At 37.9% G+C, this 21,108-nt stretch overlaps 2 protein-coding genes across 3 annotated transcripts; both read left to right on the top strand.

Moving 5' to 3' along the window:
• Nucleotides 1–425: 425 nt before the first annotated feature.
• On the top strand, nt 426–8,684 carry LOC139960681 (uncharacterized). 2 transcript variants are annotated; one of them, XM_071959232.1, is made up of 2 exons: nt 426–977; nt 5,181–8,684. In XM_071959232.1, exon 2 carries the CDS (start codon nt 5,192–5,194, stop codon nt 6,197–6,199), a length of 1,008 nt encoding a protein of 335 aa, XP_071815333.1. In that variant the 5' UTR covers nt 426–977; nt 5,181–5,191; the 3' UTR covers nt 6,200–8,684. The 2 variants fall into 2 exon arrangements, with proteins under 2 accessions (XP_071815333.1, XP_071815332.1); XM_071959231.1 differs by lacking the exon at nt 426–977 and adding an exon at nt 1,037–1,236.
• Nucleotides 8,685–9,808: 1,124 nt separating this feature from the next.
• Nucleotides 9,809–20,751, top strand: LOC139959846 (uncharacterized). Its single transcript, XM_071957727.1, has 2 exons — nt 9,809–10,194; nt 14,898–20,751. Exon 2 carries the CDS (start codon nt 14,909–14,911, stop codon nt 16,373–16,375), a length of 1,467 nt encoding a protein of 488 aa, XP_071813828.1. The 5' UTR covers nt 9,809–10,194; nt 14,898–14,908; the 3' UTR covers nt 16,376–20,751.
• The last annotated feature ends 357 nt before the right edge of the window (nt 20,752–21,108 follow it).

Here is a 21,108-nt window from a genome sequence, read left to right as displayed (position 1 = left end):
TAATAACCGCTAAGTTGTGTTCTTGAATACTTAAATTGCAGAGTTGCCTTTGTAGTAACTTTAAATTAGATTGTTAACCTGTATTGAGGATTGATGGATGACTTCGTCGTTACAGGGAATGAACCAAAGTTATCCTTGTAAGATATCATGAAACGTTTTGTAATAACAAATACTCTAGGGTGTATACGAATCGCCACTTGTTAGTCTCCGAAAAATGTACCCGACTTTTATCGTATTCCGAGGAATTTCCTTCAAAGTGGAAACACTGTCACGAACTGATTTTATGCAATAGATCGTTCTACTTATTACTAGGGATAAGCTATGCCCCATTGCAAAAACAAAGAATCAACAGTTTATGCACTTCGTAGTTTTATTCATGCTATAATAGAATGAAAAAGGTAAGAATCATTTTCCTCTACTAAATCTGCTAAAAATGTGGATATCGTTTGAATTGCTCACGAAAATGTTCACCCATACAATAATAGAATGACCTGTAATTTGTTTACGTACCTCTTGTCATATAGTCGGTCTGTTTGCTATTGTATATTACGAATACTATAAATACTTTGATCTATTGTATCTGATGGAGACCATTTAATGATCTAACAAAGATCATGAAAGGAAGGCAAAACCAATCAAAGCGTTATAATTAGTTGTGAGTAGAGGTACTATTTTTAAACGTAACAAAAGGACGGAGTAATCCTCCGTTGCACTTAATTCATGTTCGTGCTGGATACAAAACTATTACATACACCGCAACTAAAGATAGTCGTGCATAAATATCGATTGTTGTCCCAAGATTATGTAGAAAACATATTCAACGAGTGATCAAGTGTATGGTAGATATCTGCGGATGGCTTAATGCAATCATCCACCTCGTCGTAGACTGTGTCCGGTTGTTGCTTAGGTTTCTGTATTTTTATCCGTCTCGCTTCCAGCCATTTTGTAAAGTGACTTACATCCGGGACACTACAACCGTAAGTATATTTCATACCGCATACGATAGAATTTTGTTTGGTAGTTAGGTATATATATCTCAAATTGATGATCTAGTTTAATCGCATGAGTGTTACAAGCATCCGTAACTAACTGTACCTCACTTATGTAATATATCGTGGTATAGTATTTATATGCACCCTCCGGAGATGACTCGCAATGAATCTCGTGATAGCAGCAATTAATAAACATAATAACATGATTATACTTTTCGTTGACGAGATCTCGCTCAAGTTTGGTGTAAGTACTTCCATTTTTTGATCGCTTTTGACATGTACAAAATTTCGTATTTTAAACGTAATGTGTCCGTTCGTATTTTTGTGAGGTGTTTACGACTCTTTTATAAGATAAACGGAAAATCCGCACATTCATGTTTGAAACCAAAGTGGTTTGAACCAGAGGCAAGTGAATGTTATTGTTGTGTTTGGTATGTCTGGTTCAGGTATAATGACGATAATACGTCGTCTCGCTGGCACTGCCATTCACAGAAATGCAACACAGTGCGATGGATGGTCTGTTCAGCCCTTATGTATAGCTGTACATGTATGGCCAGACTGTTTGGGTTCTCGTGATATCACGTTAACATCTCATGAGTATTCTGTTCTGGGATATATTAACCTCTTTGATCCAACGAATCGAGGGGTTGTGTCCCACTGAGGCTATAAGTGACTCGAGTAAATCACAGCTATTGAAACCTGAGGTTTTATAAGTTTTATATGTTAGGAAACAGGAATGTATGTTGAAATATTTCATATCGTAAAAAATGACATGGAATAACTAATTGCTTGTTGTAGTAAGATAACTCAGGGTCAGCGACGTGCACGGGGTTATGAGGTGGGGAAGGGGTAAGGCAAATTGCACCCCCGACTGATTAAGGTAGGGATGGAACCTTCATGGAAGGGTTGAAGGCGGTGTGGTCGTTGAATGCTACTCTCAAATGTGTGTGTGTGTGGGTGTGTGTGTGGGGGGGGGGGGCAAACGGCGCAATTTTAAGACATAGGCCTAATTAAATGATCAATAACGTCAAAAATAAGGTCTAAACACAATTTTGTGCTGATAAATAGTTTTGAATTTTGAATTATCCCTCGAAAAAAAGTTTTGGCCCGACTGACTGATGGAGGTGGAGGGATGACCCCTTCCCCCTCACCCTTGCGTACACCACTACTCAGAGTATATGATCTCTACCCAATATTTAAATAACAAAGAATCATTCCCAGAAAAGAATGTTAATTAAAACATTGTCTTGTACAATGGCAATAGTGCTTCACTGAGATGCTTTCCAATAAGCTTTGTCTAACATTTTTTTTTCTTTTTTCATTTTTTCTCTGTACGATCACTTAGCTCAGTCTTTGCTCAAAAAGCGTGAAAAATGCTTGGTGGCTAAACGAGTAATTATGCTAAACTGTTCAGTCAGAAAAGTGCATTGACTTTCAATATAGCGCATGGTATTGCTGTACAGGAACGGCATACCTCTGTATAACATTAAAGTTTACCAGGATTTAATCTTTGATTTGTGTATGTATGTTGAACTGATCCTATGTGTATGAATATTGTGTATGCGATTTGGAAATACTTTACAATTAGAGGGCTGGAAATTCGGTGGGGTGGGGGAGGGGTGTTGGACAATTTATTCTTAGAAAAACACTTTATATTTGTTTCTTGGCAAAACACAACCATAGCGAATTCCCCCCTATGAAATATGGGGGGGGGGGAAGTTATCCAAGCTAGGTGACATGAATACCCCTCCTATCTCCCTCTCTGTCATCTGACCATCACAGTTAATTTCGTGATTTGTCTCGCTGCCGACCTCAAGATCAGACCTTCAGCTAAACATCACATTGGACCTATTGTGTGGAATCAATGAAGTGTAAATATATTGCAACTAATTGTTATGCTTCTTAATGGAATGCACATACAGTCAATGCACATAATTATGCTACTGTATACTTGTACACTTGTGATGGAAGGAAATAGCTTACTGCAAGGGTGATCTGACGATGTTTTTACTAACTCACGTGATAGAAAGATACAGCTCATTCTTCATCTGTATGTTTGGTGTTATGTTGAATAACGGCAACTAAGTATCTCATTATACTTCATGGCAGGTATGAACGCAAAGCTTGTACAGGCTACTGGAGATATAGCTTTATGAATAAAAACACTACCTGCATTTATGTAAAAGTGTCATTCGCTGCCATGCTTTTTGGCAGGGTTTTTCACTCGACAAAAATTGCGAGGGCAAGAACAGATGCTTTGTCAACCTTAGATTTTCATTGTATGAAAGGTCGCTTTCATTTAGTGTGTTTAGGCGTTCTCAACAGAGTTTATTGAGTAATTTGGGACCATCTTGGCAAATCGAAAACGTATTGAGAAAGCCCGTAACAAACTGTCAAACTGTAAACATTGTCTTATCTCAGTCCGTTTTCAAACAGATTTACACTATCGAGATTTGCTTCCAGGCGGCCTTACCATAGGCGTAGGAGCCTAATTTGATTGAGGGGGGGGGGGGGAGGCTGTAACGACTTGCCCGAAAAATATAACCAAAATTTTTTCGCGCGCTCCTTCCACATGGTAATGTGCATATCATACAGGCATTCATCGGTTATTACATCACATGCTAATAACATACAATCATTTTCCGTGTTATTATCCTTCCATATTGGTTATAATTATTGGGGAGGTCGTTACAATAATAATGATAATAATAATATAAGTTTAAGCATTGAAAAACACATTGCAAATTATTCTTCTTGTATTAGGTGCCCGAAAAATTCTCAGCATATTGCCCGAATTTTCACACAAAAATTTGGTTGGGGGACTGCAGCCCTCCAACCCCCGCCTCTTACGCCTATGGGCCTTAGTGTAGGTTCGAATTATTGGGGAGGTCGTTTCAATAATAATGATAATAATAATATAAGTTTAAGCATTGAAAAGCACATTGCAAATTACTTCTTGTATTAGGTGCCCGAAAAATTCTCAGCATATTGCCCGAATTTTCAATAAAAAAAATTGGTTGGGGGGGGGGCTGCAGCCCTCCAACCCCCGCCTCCTACGCCTATGGGCCTTAGTGTAGGTTCGAAGAAAAAAAATCGTTTGTACCCAGCTTAACGTGATGGTACACATATCATGTAACGTTAAGGCATCTTCGTCACAATTTTGAACACGAAACATTTCTTATATTTCATGTGATGATGATGGATAGAAGCCATCGTATAATTTTTCAAGTTTTTATTTTCCGTTATTTTTAAATGAACAATCAAATCACCCACCAACTTGGCATGTGCTAGCAAGTTGGAAAAACACTATAGCCTCTCGCTAATTTAACTTCTGTTGTATGATTCGTTTACTCGGTTTGACCAATATACGTTCAATACTGATATCAAACATGTTACGGACCGTAGCCGAGATCAGTTATCATTTTATTGAAAATGACTGACACACTACATCGTCAAAGTATATGTCATATAAAATTCTCGTGGCATTTGATTTCATCTCTGGAATCCAAAACCCTGTTTGTATACCAATAGGTACCGTACGACATTATAAATTATTAGTCTTCATGAAATTAAACAGAACAATACAACCAAATAAACAACTCATATTGTGATATTTTTTTGATTAATATAAATACAACAACGTGTTTTGGCTGCCTCGCTAAAACTTGAGAACATTTATCACAGAACTTGATACAACTATCACAATTTCTGACTATATCATAAACATGTTTCTTAAGATGAGCAGATCCTTTTCCGACGGAAGCATTTCCAAAAGAACTGTCATGCATGTTGGGCTCTCCGAACTTATTCACAGAAATCGCGGTTTATTTAAGTCGCCGTTAGAAAGACCTAAATATATCAATAAATGGAATATGTTTTAAAAAGGCTATAAACCACTTGTCAACATATAGCTAGCTATTATATTATTTGCGAAGAAACGACTATAAGGCCTACGTCAACAGGACGTAACAGATAATACTCTTCGAACCTGAATGGTATTTTCGGTTGAAGGTGTTCTCAATAGTATCGCATCTATAGCATATTTAGGAATATTATCTATAACCATTACCTATACGATTGACATTCTTGGTGTAAAGAACGGACACAAGATCACATTAACAAGACAGACCATAGATCAGTCGTTGATGCACGATGACACATAAGTACTTTACATATTTGCATTCACAGATTACACCAAGATGTCCTCCACTTTCATCATCTTGCTCATCCCTATCCTCTCGTCTTTGGCGATTGTAACCTATTCCTGCCCCTCTCGATGCTCTTGTACCAACGACATCGTTGATGGTCAGATGGGCACGATTTTCGACTGTTCTGGATTGTATGACGAAGTACTTCCTCCAATCAACACCAGTGCCTTAAAGCTTGACTTCAGTGAAAACCGACTTGACCAAGTGCCCAATAGGACCAAACTCCTCACGGAATTGAGAGAGCTAAACTTGTCACACAATCGAATTCATTATGACATCCAAAACAACATATTCCAAAACAATGAGAAGATGAAAATTCTTGATCTAAGTAATAATTACATTTCCCACTTTTCTCCAAATGCGTTGGCAGGCCTTGCAATGTTGCAGAAACTGGATCTACACAACAACTTGTTGGCTACCATAACATCAGAAGTACTAATACCATTACCCACGACGACAATCTTGTGTCTTGGCGACAACTATTGGGACTGTGAATGTGATCTTCCATCTCTCCTTCAGAGGTTTCTTGATACTGGTAGCGACAGTTTGCTCGAGACCTGTCGAGGAGGAACACCGGAGTGTCACACTCCAATGGACCGATACGGAATGACATTTTCTGATTTGTCACGTCGAGATATTGAGATTTGTCCCAAAGTTACTACAGCCAAAGATGTCCTGGTCTTAACAAGTACTGACGATTTCACAACAGAGGTTGCTTTATCAAGCAAGGACCCGCCAAGTCACACGGTTATGGGAGTGGTATCGCAAGACATAAATAAACTCATTGTTCCGACGGAGGATGGAGGAATGACGAAGCCGCCAACCTCGGAGAAAGCATTTCATAAGGAACCGAGAGGATTATTTCAAAATAAAATCTTGATGTCATTTGCGATATCTCTTGGCGCCATTTTTCTTGTGGTTTCCGTTGTCCTGATAAAGTTACTTTTGAAAACGTATGCAAGCGAAGCAGAGCAGAGAGAGGCAGCAGAGATGATCTAACCATCATTGCCCAGAGATCAAAGTTTTCACCTTACCCATTTCTGCAAGTTGCAGTGCCTAGAAAACTTATTGTCAACTTGCGATACCAAAATCCATGCCTTCAGCTGTGTTAGAAAGTATTGCCAATTCCATAACCAGTTGTTCATAGGCCAGCAGTGTATCAAACTGACGGAACATTGCTCCAAAGTAAGTTATTGTCATCAAGTGAAGTTGATTAAAAACTTTCACTGCGACCTCGGGCAAACCAATTCTGTGCTCACCCATGGAAAAGGCTAAATTTGAGCAGTTCTAATAGCGATGAAGAATTCCTTTATATCCGACATATATAGTCGGGTTTACGAATAGCATGTAATTTGTCATACTGCCATCTATTATATTCGTCTGGTGAAATCGAGTGATCCTGTTCGGAAGTGTTTTGTCTCCTTTACACAGCAATAAAAACATACTAACTTCGACGTTCGGTACAATGAACACGAGTCACCAACAGTGGCGTTGACCAGATTTCAAGGTGCTGCATTTTAGGGGAAGGGCCAGTGGCGAATGAAGGATTTTATCCAGGAGTGGAGCTGCCCTTGGTTCGTTGACGCCGACCCCCCCCCCCCTCCCCCCCTCTCTTTGCGCACGCCACTGGTCACCAATGTACATGATCATACGGTTAAAGTCTCGATGTTTTAGTACCACATGTTGGTTAACTTTTCATTACAAGTTTCAAGAATGTATCTAAGACAAAAAAAAAAAGTGCTCACGGTAAAAATAACAGGATGTAACTTAACTGTTTTCTGTGGTTAAGCTTCGTTTAAAACTTTTTTTCAACCAAAGACCTCGAAAATACTTTGAACCAGCGACGTAGCCAGGAATTTGAAAGGGGGGGAGCACTTTTTGCGATTGATGTGGATTTTCAAAGTTGTAGGCACGACTATCTGAGCGGAGCGCCACCATCGGTTGGCGCGGAGCGTTCAAGAAAATTTTTGGATTTACAAACCCCCCAGATGGCCGGAAACGGCCCTTCCCGAGTGTTCATTCTGGTTCCCTGGCCTCTTGCTATCTTGAGACACCTCATTCAATATCACTTTTAAACCCACAAAAAAAAATGAGTTAAAATAGTACGTAATTCAATACTACATAATGTATTTAAAATTAGCAAGGTACATGTACAGAGTAGTCTTACGTTTCAACTTCTGATACTTATAGATACAAAGATAGGCCTGAAATTTCTTTGATGCAACTATAGCCAGTAATTGTCTTTGATACATCTGTAGCTAGAAAATGTCTAATTCAATACTACATAATGTATTTAAAATTAGCAAGGTACATGTACAGAGTAGTCTTACGTTTCAACTTCTGATACTTATAGATACAAAGATAGGCCTGAAATGTCTTTGATATAACTATAGCCAGTAATTGTCTTTGATACAACTGTAGCTATTAAATGTTTAAGTTAGCCTAATAAGAGAAGGCGAGAGGTATCCGACCATTGCAATCTGACGCAAATTTCTCAACTGTTTTCTCAACTGAAATATTATCTGCGTAAACGGGTTCTTAACTACATGTTAAAAAACAAACTTTTCGGCGGGTAGAGTGTTGAATGAAACGGCACGCGATAGAAATGACAGCCTAGATGACAGAAGAATAGGTCACCTAATTTAGCCATATTCTTGCTACGTTCATTTCAATAGTTTTTCCTGTCTATAGACTCTTAAACTCGTCCAGCAAGCTTATCGATTTGAATTATGGGTGTTTTTAAAAAAATATAACTTGGCCAAAAAAATGTAGGCCCGGGCCTACAGTGCTACATACTGGCTACGCCCCTGATCATATGATATCATAATCAGCAGATTTTGTTTCCTGTTTGAATTCTTTTACATGTTCTTTTACATAATATATCAGAAAGACAAACATAGTGCTCTTTTGCAATTTTTTTCCAGTAGGATGATTCTTGTTTATTGTCCAATGTCTGGACTTTAATACATTTGACGAACGTAACTGATGGACAATATAAACTTTCATATTTTGTAATAATGCCAGATATGCAGTGGCCTAAAAACAAATATCGTTATCGCAGTGTATTAGCAGTGTAATAATTATTACAGGAAGTGCGTATCACGTACGATTGCTAGCTTAGCTTCATAACATGCTGTTCGTACAACACCTTAGGACGACTCATTGAACGAACGTTGTCGACGTTGTTGTGCATACAGTTCGTGACATTCCATAGAGTGCGGTTAGGTAGGCAATATGTATTTTATTACACAGTGGCCAACTGTAGGCTTGTAATTGGCTATAAGCTAAATTTAGCTAATTGCATCTGCCAAACTAAGTAAGTAGTTGAATCAGTAGGCGTGAATGTTACTACGGTTACAATCGAGTTAACGGAGCTGACGAGTATTCAAGATCAAAAGAGCACTGACAAAATACCATGCTAAAAAACGACAGTTTAAAAAAAAATCGACACTGAAAGGGGGGAGCGGTCGCTCCCCCTGCTCCCCCCCCCCCCCTGGCTACGTCCCTGCTTTGAACAACTTGCATGCTATTTCTTACATGGAACGTTAGGTAGTATATATGATGCAGACAAACTGCTTTCAAACCAATTAATTTTCAGTCCCTAATCCTAGTTTATGTTTAGCTGAACAGCAGTTGGGAACTACTGCGCAGTTGGAAATAAGAACGAGTTAGATCTCTCATGACGATCTGAAGTTCTCCAATACTAATGCTTGAAATTGAAGGGGGTGTGCGTGTTTCAACTGGTTAAAACAAAACTCGAAACTTTTTCGAGTAACTATTCCTCTTCATTAGTTTAGAAGTCGCTTTCATATCAGGGTATACCTGGATTTTCCCTGGAGGAAACTATGTTTGGGATCGGGAGCCGAGTGTGTGCGTGGGTGTGTGGGTGAGTGCGTATGTGAGAGTGAGTGCAGTGGGAATGCGGACCGGGTTTTACCAGCTGGCGGGATAGAGTTTTACATGAAATGCTTTTGGATTATAATTCGTATTCTCCAACTAACATCAGTGATATTACAGGAATTTCGGTGCAGTGAGATGGAAGGAGGGGGGGGGGGGGCAGGAGATTCCTATTAAGTGCGTCATTCCTCGATAACCATTTCCCGATAAGGTAATCTGAATGCAGACTAATCGTTCCCTACCCAATCCCTTCCTTTCTATTTCTTAACCCCAAGTTATATCGATTAACTTGAAGTAATATTGGCCTGTTTTGGTAATAATAATTGTGAGGTAGTGGTAGTGGTTGTTGTTAATGAAATCTTTCACATCCCGGCTCATGGCTACCATCCAAGTTGTGTTTGTTGTTTACTCTTCGTTCTGATTTTCTCTCGTTTTCCGCCCTTTGTTCTTGATTAGTCTTCGCACTTTACTTTCGATAAGGATATCAGTTGTGCGAAACTTTTCACACCTGGATAACAATCGAAAGTATCCAGATATACCAAACACGTATAGGTCGCTCTTGTAGGTGCGCAGTCCAATTATCTATTCGTAAATAATAAATCAGCTAAATGTGATTGAAACCAATGGTCACTGTCTTATGTACTAGAACTGACCATCCAATGAAACTTGCAACGTGTTTTTTTTTTTTTTTTTTTTTTTTGGTGGTGGTGGTGTAGGCATTTGTGGTGTTATTTAAAGAGGGCGCCCTCTAACAGCATCGGCCAGAGCCGTAGATATAAGGCTCTTGTATCGGCAGAAAAACATTTTGCTAATCAAACAGATTCTAACCTGGACAGATTTAAAACAAAACAGAATCGAAAGTCATATTTGCATAACCAGGGTAGAAGACGCCACTGTTGTGAATCATTGCTTCTGTGATCCAAACACACAAAGACGGGTAACTTGTAAAAACAAAGAGTATACATCGAGAAGCTAGTTGATGATTAATTTTACAGTTGTTCACTGAGAGGGGCGGATCAAGACCAGCCGATCATTTTTTTTGTCACTTTGTGAATTGACTTTGAAGTAGCTGCCGCTTCCGTTTGATTTTGCAGAAGGTAAGCCCACTGTTTTTTTGTTTTTATTCTTATGGGGTTTTTTTCTATAGTTTCAGTGCATTGATATATAATTTGATAAGTATAGTTTAACAAATATCCTTTTATCAGGGCGACTTGTTATCTAGTAACACTGAGCGGAGATTTACTTAGGCGAAATTATAGGAGTTTTATAAGTTGTGTGCCATATGGGACTCATATATTTACTTTATATATAGAACAAAATAGAATTGCTGCAAAAGTATTGTTTTATCTATATAGGCTTAAAATGGCTAGAACAGAATTTGAACATGTGCCGTAAAGAATAAACGAGATGTTTCCTACCAACTGTGTTATCCAATCAGCACTGTGTTTACATGGAATCTTCATATTAATTATTATTTTTTAAATAATTTAAGTGAAGTATATACAAGTGTCAAAGCAATTATAAACGAGCCATCTCGAGTGTGAAACCCATTAGTACCATTAAACAAAATAAATATTAACTACGTGTAGATCTTTCAGAGAAGGTTAATGATGACTGGGTAATGATGTATAGAAAGAAGAGGAGAGAAATAGAGATGGATGGAGGAGGTGTAAGATTGGTTAAAAACTCAGATTCGTTTCTAGAGAGATGGCAGGAAGAGATCAGTGGCGCGAGGTGCCAGGTCTGGCCATCGGGAGAAATTATTTTTTTCCTTTAGATCATTACGAAATTGAGCAGACAATATTCTTTATCTTATATTTCTCCGGGTTTAAAAAAAAACTAAATATGCATGCACTGTCGGTGCATGGAGTGTAGATTGTTCTCCGTTAGTTTGATTCTGAGATTTAGAAGAAGGTCTGTAACCAGATTTTCATGGGCACCAGTATTATGCATGTACATGTATTTTATCAGGCCGGCATACACAGACTGGTGGGGAAAGACGGATTTGGAGGTTTTGGGAGGGGTGAGGTTTACCGAAAAAACCGGTATCCCAAAACCCTTCTCCCCATATTTTACGCATATTTTACATTTTAAGCACATGACAAGTAAATATCCATGAAACCCTTGAGTCCTTCTCCTGAAATGTTTATGCTACCCTCTCCCGCACCCTGGAGTAGAAACCACACACTGAATATTCGACTTACGTTACACCCTGCAGTGCGCTAATAGAGTAGGGTTGAACCAGGGGGAGTCCGATGTATGTATGTGTCTTTTTAAGTGGGGGTGGGGGTGTGTTCTGCTTTACCCTGCCATTCTAACATTCATCTGTTCAACAATTTTGAATAATGATCCCAGCCCTGTAACACCATTAATAAGATTAAATCCCGTACGGGCTTAGCCCTTATTTGCACACTAAACATTGGACAAGGTTTTGTTATTATCATCGCGTGAAAATTAGCAGCTGGTTGCACCATTGCGTCTTTTTGGACAAGTTCCCCGATATGGCAGAATAATATTTCAGAAATGTACTGTTAAAAGAAATATTCTTTATTTGATTGCTTTATATATGATATATCATAGTTAATTAAATGTGCTGTAGATATATAAACATGAATCAGCATAAACAACATTTAGCCTAAACAGCCTTTAGTTTATAAAACTGTAAATAACCAAAAGAAAATACATCACGTCGGGAAGCCGCAGATATACGCATGCGCAATAAACGATGGTCGTATAACAGTGTGTCGTGTGAAAAAAAAAATTGTGGGCGAGATATTTCGTGCATATTGGAAAGAAATGATGGCTTACGTTTACCGGTTGGACTTTAGGGTCATCAGTATTGGCCAAACTATGCTAGAAAAAGTCAAATAATGGGCACCAATATATACATTTCCTCGATCATATTAAGGCCAAATTGAAAACAATCTCACTTTTTTGGTTTATATTTTTTAACACTCTTCAATGACTAGGAATAGTAAGTAGGCTATGGGAAGGCCAACGTCTTTAAACTTTGAAAAGACTTTCAGCAAGTTTGATACGATAACTGATGACCTTCAAAGGTTTTGGATCTCACAAAATAACGGCCTTTTTCTATCATAAACCTAAAATGAGAGTTAGACAGGCTGTTTCAATGAGATATGGGGTACTGCCTGTACTTCACACATTCCCATATAGTTTAAATGAGGGATTGGGGAAGAACATACCACCGATGGTTGCACATCGATGTGATAACGTTTCATATATCACTGCCGGTTCGTCTCCATGTCGTAGATGTTGTCATCGCTAGTAAATGTATTATTATCAAATCTTATAATGTGTATATATATCGGTATAAGAAACTTATTAAAAAAATATATATTTTCGCCGTTGTAGTAGACCCTTACCCTCTTCCCCTTCCCCATCCTGATCTCACCACTTAACCTCTCACCCTTAAATAAAACAATGAGGACACAATGTCAGTGTCTTACCGTTATCTTACTCGCGAAACATATATGCCTTTGCTGTGTTGTTGTTTGAAAACTGAAATGCGAGTCCGCCTTGAGATGCCTCCCATTGCGAAACCAGGTACCATAAAGATCATGCTTGGGTGACATTATGTTTTCTAAGCAAACAGGCGTTGCTGAGGAATGTTTTGCTTTCGTTATACGCTTAAGCAAGATGCAAAAAAAAAAAACAAGGCCGGGTTTCTTTTGTTTCACTTATTTGCTATAAGCAATAAGATTGCAAACTTTTCAAGTTGCAACAAGGAAAGCGCTGCAATTTGGATCTCTATAAATGTGTGTCGTATAGTTACGACTTGTACTACAATAATTCATGTACATATAATGGAGTGCGAACCAAATGAGCTGTATCATAGCTACCGGTACATGACAACTGGACTTGCATGATGGTCATTAAAGGGTTCTAATACTTGGACTAAAAGATATTTCTCGGAAAAATACCATGGTTGAAACAGGAATAACTGGTTCAAAACAAAAACGCAATAACCATTCAATCATTGCTGTGCGATGCAAAAACAAAGACAAAAATGCAACAAAGTTGCAAAATATCGAAGGCCACGTGCGCGTGGCTAAACAGTTTGCAAGTCAACACGAGACTGTCAACAAACAACTTTAAATATTGTGAGTTTGTCCGTGAATATTTTACATAACATAACATAACATAACATAAAATAACACAAAACAACATAACATATATCGGTATATGTTTGTTTTGGAGTGCCAAATATAGCTCTCTGATTTCTTATATCGCACTTGGTAATTATTCTATTACTAAACGAATCTCCAAAGTTTGTCCAAAGGCTAACCGTATGTGTGAGGATACAAACTATATTCCTCTACACGAATACCTTTTTACAACCAAAAGTACGTTTGGTCTTGACAAGCAAGCTAATAATCAGGGATATTCCCTGTTAGAAAAGTTCGGTAAAATGTTCACTCGAATAAGAGTAAAAACGTAACGAAAGTTAACTTTTAGTTGTGAGTCCTTAATTGTATAAGTGACACGCAATCAACGCAACCAGCTACTTGATCGTTTAGTGTTCATCATTGGTATAACCTATATACCCTATAAGTGAACGCTTTGGTTGGTTGCCACGCAGAGAGCTATATCCAGTGGTTTTATTACATTTATATACATCAACACCACTCTATGTTGGCTTGTATGTTAAAAATAGAATTTATTACGTTGCAATGAACTTGAATGTGGCTTTCATGCGACGGTATATATATATTCGATCCACGGTTATTCTGTTAATGAACTCCATTTGTTGTTTCCATAGAAAAGATAAAGGTTTACTAATGGTTCGAAAGCAGCTTATTTACTTTATTGGACTCCATCATCACAAATATATATTAATCAACAGAACCACGTCAGTTTTGAGCTAAATAAAAGTCATAAATTTATCCATCATACTCCAACTGGGCCGTTAAAAATATAATTACAAGAACCATTTAACTTAGCAAAATTGGTTTAGTTCATAAAATATCCATGGGGGATAAACTAAAGAATTGTATGCGCAGCAATCTCGTCAAAGTTATTACCGGTAAGAAAGTTGAAACGGCTCAGTATACCAAAATTAATTAAAATTTTCTGAACCCCTAGTGATGAGTAATTGGCTTCAACTTTTATTTCCATTCTTGACGATATCCACCTGGAAACCACGCTCGAACTAAGTACGCCCATTTTTACGAAGCGTATATATTTAACCAATATGTTGAGATGAACACGTATCGTATTATCGAGCGAAGTTTGAAAGCTGGCTGCAAGATTTGGGTGATAATGACATGTGCGGAAGTCAGATCTCCATATGACAAAAACAAATTTAGGTTGATAAGTAAATTTTATCTAAATTGGCGATGCGATCTTTATATATTGGAAATTGATAATCTGTTCAACATGTCAAAACCAGTAGTACCTTTGCGCGGGTTCAGACTATAACGTGACGCAGGTAATTCTATAGACGTATTAAGATGTTTCGATATTTCAGATGAAATTTCTTTAGGGTTTCGTCCCGCCTCGAACTATTCCCAGAAATTGAGGAGTGTTTAAATTGAGATTATGACATTATGACGTGGTAATGCTATGGTACATGAGGAGCACGACTGTGGTGGAGACAGTGTTGCCAATGATTTCACATTCTTGCATATTTTTGGTAGATGTTGATGACGGTTTTACGGTTCAGTGCCATGATGCGTGGCGAATGCAACTGCATGCTTAAGATCATGTGCACAACGCCTGATTCAGTTTCCCATTGATAATTCATGGTAAATAACAGCTGCCTTATTTATTGCACCTACAGATTACACCAAGATGTCCTCTACTTTCATCATCTTGCTCATCCCTATCCTCTCGTCTTTGGCGATTGTAACCTATTCCTGCCCCTCTCGATGCTCTTGTACCAACGACATCGTTGATGGTCAGATGGGCACGATTTTCGACTGTTCTGGATTGTATGACGAAGTACTTCCTCCAATCAACACCAGGGCCTTAAAGCTTGACTTCAGTGAAAACCGACTCGACCAAGTGCCCAATAGGATCAAACTCCTCACGGAATTGAGAGAGCTAAACTTGTCACACAATCGGATTCATTATGACATCCAAAACAACATATTCCAAAACAATGAGAAGATGAAAATTCTTGATCTCAGTAACAATTATATTTCCCACTTTTCTCCAAATGCGTTGGCAGGCCTTGCAATGTTGCAGAAACTGGATCTACACAACAACTTGTTGGCTACCATAACATCTGAAGTACTAATACCATTACCCACGACAACAATCTTGTGTCTTGGCGACAACTATTGGGACTGTGAATGTGATCTTCCATCTCTCCTTCGGAGGTTTCTTGATACTGGTAGCGACAGTTTGCTCGAGACCTGTCGAGGAGGAACACCGGAGTGTCACACTCCAATGGACCGATACGGGATGACATTTTCTGATTTGTCACGTCGAGATATTGAGATTTGTCCCAAAGTTACTACAGCCAAAGATGTCTTAACAAGTACTGACGATTTCACAACAGAGATTGCCATAACAACAATGGACCCGTCGAGTCAATCCGTCATTAAAGAGGTCTCACAAGACATTGGTGTTCTCACTGACTCAGAGGATGAAGGACTGATAGAGCCACCAATTGTGCAGAAATCTCTACAGGAGGAATCGAAAGGACTATTTGAAAAGGATAATATGGTGATGTCAATTGCAATTGTATCGCTTGGTACAATTTTCCTCGCCATCTTCGTTCTATTGATAACGGTACTAGTGAAGGCTTCTGCAAAACAACGAAGAAGCACAGAAAATCTCACCGTCATTGGCCAGAGATCAGAGTCTGCACCTTGGCCATTGCTGCAAAGCCAACGACGTCTTCCAGAAGTGCTTCCTTCGAGTAATCATACATCCCCTTGCGATTATGAGGAGATCCCATTCGAATCAGAAGCTCGTTATATGGAGAGGTCCTGTAACGTTCAAAACGAACCTATGACTGCGAACGAATTGGTAAAACTGAAAGACATCGAGGGATTTGTATATGCTGAACCGAGACAGACAACCATTGAACAGTCCCCCGAGAGGCTTAACTCTCTCCTGATCCCACCCTCACCAGATCCGTTTGATGTGAAAGAATCTGATAATATCTGCGACAACTCTCGTCAATCAAGTGGGTCTTATGCCGTCTCATTATTCCGTAATATGTCTGAAACTTCACAATACATGCCGATGCGCAGCAGCGTCTTAAACCCGCTCAAAGATTTATATGCTCCCATGGAAAACAATAGTTAAGACAATAATAATTGCATCACACTGATGGCAAAGTCTTTTGTATAAAGTCTGTGCTTTCCCCTTGAAGCGATGTATGTCGGTGTGTCGGTGTAGACCAAAGGCAAAGTAATTCTGTCTTGATGAGGTTTAAGGGAAAACTTCTATCTATGGGCATGAGGGTATGTCTAGATGGGGGGGGGGGGGGGTCAAGTGACACAACTCAAGTACAGGTCAAACCTATGCAACCCTCCCCTGTACCTGGCAAACTAATGGATGTTTTCTGAGGAATGGAACCTCAGATCCGACCAAGTGACATAAGTGACTTCCACAATAGTTTTTTTTTTAATGTTTTCATGAAGCTGGAATGCCTTAGCCAACCTCCTTATGATAAAGCGTTGCTGAGTTTTACACTTTACATGCAGTTAATCGAACATTCCACTCCGCTATGCGCACGTGCAATTGAAACAAATATGAACTGGATTGGTTGTTGAAGCTCATTGATAGTATCAAGTATGAGAAATAGTCTAATTATATCCACTGTGATGTATTATGTTCATTTCAGTAATCTGTCTTGTAAGTCATATCCATGTTTCTGTAACTTGATCCCTATAGCATCAAGGCTTGCTGTTACTTGATGCCTAGCCTTAAGGCTTGCTGTTACTTGATCCGTTTAGCCTTATGGTTTGCTGTTACTTGATCCATATAGCCTTAAGGCGTGTTGTTACTTGATCCCTAGCCTTAAGGTTTGCTGTTACTTGCTCCATCTAGCCTTAAGGCGTGCTGTTACTTGATCCATCTAGCCTTACGGTTTGCTGTTACTTCATCGCTAGCCTTAAGGTTTGCTGTTACTTGATCCATCTAGCCTTAAGGCGTGCTGTTACTTGATCCATCTAGCCTTACGGTTTGCTGTTACTTCATCGCTAGCCTTAAGGCTTGCTGTTACTTGATCCCTAGCCTTATGGCTTGCTGTTACTTGATCCCTAGCCTTAAGGCTGGCTGTTACTTGATCATTAGCCTTAAGGCTGGCTGTTACTTGATCCCTATCCTTAAGGCTTGCTGTTACTTGATCCCTAGCCTTAAGGCTTGCTGTTACTTGATCCCTAGCCTTAAGGCTTGCTGTTACTTGATCCCTAGCCTTAAGGCTTGTTGTTACTTGATCCCTAGCCTTAAGGCTTGCTGTTACTTGATCCCTAGCCTTAAGGCTTGCTGTTACTTGATCCATAGCCTTAAGGCTTGCTGTTACTTGATCCCTAGCCTTAAGGCTTGCTGTTACTTGATCCATAGCCTTAAGGCTGACTGTTACTTGATCCCTAGCCTTAAGGCTTGCTGTTACTTGATCCATAGCCTTAAGGCTTGCTGTTACTTGATCCCTAGCCTTAAGGCTTGCTGTTACTTGATCCATAGCCTTAAGGCTCGCTGTTACTTGATCCCTAGCCTTAAGGCTTGCTGTTACTTGATCCCTAGCCTTAAGCCTTACTGTGCCAGACGGGTATGAACATAAATCGATGAAAAAGTATTTCGAAGATGACTTCAACGATATGTTTCGAGTTTGTCGCGTTATAGTTTCTTCATCTGCGCTGTTCAATGTGTCTTCCTTTTGATCAATTTGAATTTTACTTTTGAGTAAAAAGTGTTCTGTAGTGTTGTCACAATGGCCAACCAAACACATATAAAAAACAGTTGCTTTCAAGTGATTAAGTAATTACGTCATCTGTAAGGAAGAATGATATGTAAATATATATAAATATCTTTTCTTTTTGATTTTCAGTGTTTTTTTTGTGTATAAATTGCAACAAAAAGGATGGTTTCAGAATTGATGAACAAACAATTTAAGTATAACTGGAGAGTTTTTGCTTGTGTTGAATTAAGCATTTTATGAATGCCTAAAAAGGTTTCACTGAAAGCAAGTCACTCAATTTGACACTACTTCTACTATTTTCTCTTCAGGATAAATGTCAGATTTTCTTTAAATAATAATAAAAATTAGTAGCTTAATTCTTTACTTGTGCAATTTTGTCCTTGATTACTTTACCACTGAACCGTTGAAAAATGAAAGTACTATTATTTTCAAATCTGTGTTATGATGTTAACTCAAAAAAGCGGAAGCAAACCCAAACAGCATCTTTATTCCACGTGATATACGATGCTTATGTTAAACAAGAGTCCCCTTTCCCGACCCCTACCCTCACCTCTCGTCAAGCCAAATGTCTGTGTCACAGATATACCAGCGTTTTGTTGTTAAATGTTTACAGTCTTGCTTGTATATTCTCTAATATGTTTCCTTTTTTTCATGTGAATGTTGTTTTTTTTTAATTGTTTTGCTTGTAGTAACAACAGTGCTCTTACTTACTTACTAAACTAATTTACTTAATCTACACGAAAACGTTAGGATCTTACCTCCTTGCGCCACTATAACATCATACAAAGTAACTTGGAAAAGAAGTGAAGACTTCTCAGATGACTTTAGAACGTTATAAAATCTCGCAAGTAGAAATATTTGTTTTTCGAGTGGGAAACTTATTGTTGTAGTTGTTGCTGTTTTGGTTAACAAGCATCTCTGTCTGAAAACACTAAGGTGATCTTTGGGTTTGCTTTTTCTTTTATAACAGTTTATTATATGTTTACTCTCTTCATTTCATAGATTGAGATATTCCAATCTGATTCAATCTGATCTCATTAAACTGATACATTTTCAGTCTTTTTGGAATAAGTGTCAATCAATTTAGATTGAAAATACGTCTTATATGAGTTTATACATTCATCCGAGAGAGGAAATGATTGATTTAACTGTTCAACACTTCTTCGACATTCATCCTTCGTGACGTCACACAATAACAGTCGAGCATGAGATGAAAATGTATAATCGATCCAATTGAAAGTTATTCAATAAGTAGAACTTGCAAGTACCATTCTTTCTAAACAGAAATGTCTTTCCATATTTTTTCCTTTTATTATTATTATTATTTCTGATCTACAAATATGGTTCATATATAGGCCTACGCGCTTTTATAAGTTTATAAGAAATTCTTCATAAATCAATCCAAGTTAATCGAATCAATGAAATAATGATATACTAACGATACAGTATTATCTGGTAGAACCTTCAATGCCGGGTGTTGTCTAAACTTTAATTATTGTACTCAGTACTTGATTCTAAACATTGTGCATAATGTGTTTTTTTTCCCATCTTAAACTTTCTTTGGTCCATAAAACAATTTTAAAGCACAATATCGTCGATCTTTTATCAATCTTTGATCTAAACTATAATAATGTATATACAATGTAAATAAAAAAAATACTAAAATTAGCAATCATTTTTGAACAAGGGGGGGATGGGTGTTTCATGGGGTACTAATTCCAGAGAGGCAAAAGTTGTGTACATAATCTACTTTTCTTCATATTTTTTTCATTAATGAGATGGCCCCTATGACAGTTGCTAGATGCTTAAAGTATTTCTTTCATCCCAACAAGCTAATAAATATCCCATGAGATCACAGGTTTTGGTTAATACAGTACGTAAAGTCCCCATATGGAGGAAAATCATTGCAACCAAGTTCCTCTGTCACATACATTTGCCCTTTCTTTTATAAAGGGACATAGAAAGTTCAAACTTCCGACTTTAAAAGCTCGATATGTTTGCATAAAATTTCGAAATCTCAAGTGATATGAAAATAAATGATTAAACGTCGAATTATGAGATTAAAAGCCAAAATTTCAACATTTTGACTGGCAAAAATGTTTCATCAAATGTATACTATAACCAACCAAAATCGGATGAAATAATTCAATACAAACATTTTACTATCAACGAAAGGACATTGTTTTCAAAATACCTATCCTGTATTAATGTCATCAGTATGCCATCCGCACATATTTGTCTTGATAAAATTGCAAACAATTAAAAAGAAAAGAAAAAAACCTTACATTCCGACAGGTTTGACTATCCAAGATATTACCAGCCATTTTTTAGTGTTAAATCAGATCATCATAATTGCGTTAATGTTATTAGGGCAAAGGCTTCACAGAAGGTGGCACAGTCAAATATTTGGTAAAGTCGACCATGATCGGCCATACCATTTTTTGGAGGAAATACTGATGACCTTTCACCTTTGACCTTTAAAATAGGCCAGTATGCTATAGTGTAAATAAGAAGAACTTAAAGACTTTTGGTGTTGCGATTTGTATTTAATTCGTTCGTATGTATATACGAAGGAGTTAAAATACAAATCGCAAAAACCAAACGTTTTACATGTTTACATTTTTCAATAATTTGTTTTTTTTATGTGTTTATCTTTTTCTTAAAACTGATTGGTATTAGACATTTTGTTATCTATACATATGGGGTAACACTAAGATTGGTATAAATGAAATAGATGGTCTTAGCTCAACAATATCAATGGAACGTTGTGTTATCTAATTTCTTCTGTTCTTCACTATTGTAATTCGAGCAGTTGTATGTAACTCTGATAAAGTTTTAAGTTCTAAGTGATGAACTTAGGCAGACGTTTAGTCCAAGAATGAATCGAATTAAAAAAAAGATAAAGGGTTTAGTGCTATTAATAATTCTCTAGCTATTCCAGCATTCAAGGCATTCACCTTTAAACTTTGCTAACTCTTTTAGTGCTCACAAGTGCAAGCCAAAAATGTTAATGTTAACGCATTGATTCTTAACAACGCTCTTCCCTTTAGAATACTCCCCCTCGACGACATAGCATCTTGACCCCCTCCCCCACCCCTGTCCTACTCGGTACACA

Source organism: Apostichopus japonicus, chromosome 19, assembly GCF_037975245.1.
Source record: "Apostichopus japonicus isolate 1M-3 chromosome 19, ASM3797524v1, whole genome shotgun sequence".
NCBI lineage: Eukaryota > Metazoa > Echinodermata > Holothuroidea > Aspidochirotida > Stichopodidae > Apostichopus > Apostichopus japonicus.
Note: the sequence above shows the minus strand (reverse complement) of the source record. Positions and strands in the feature narration are given on the sequence as shown.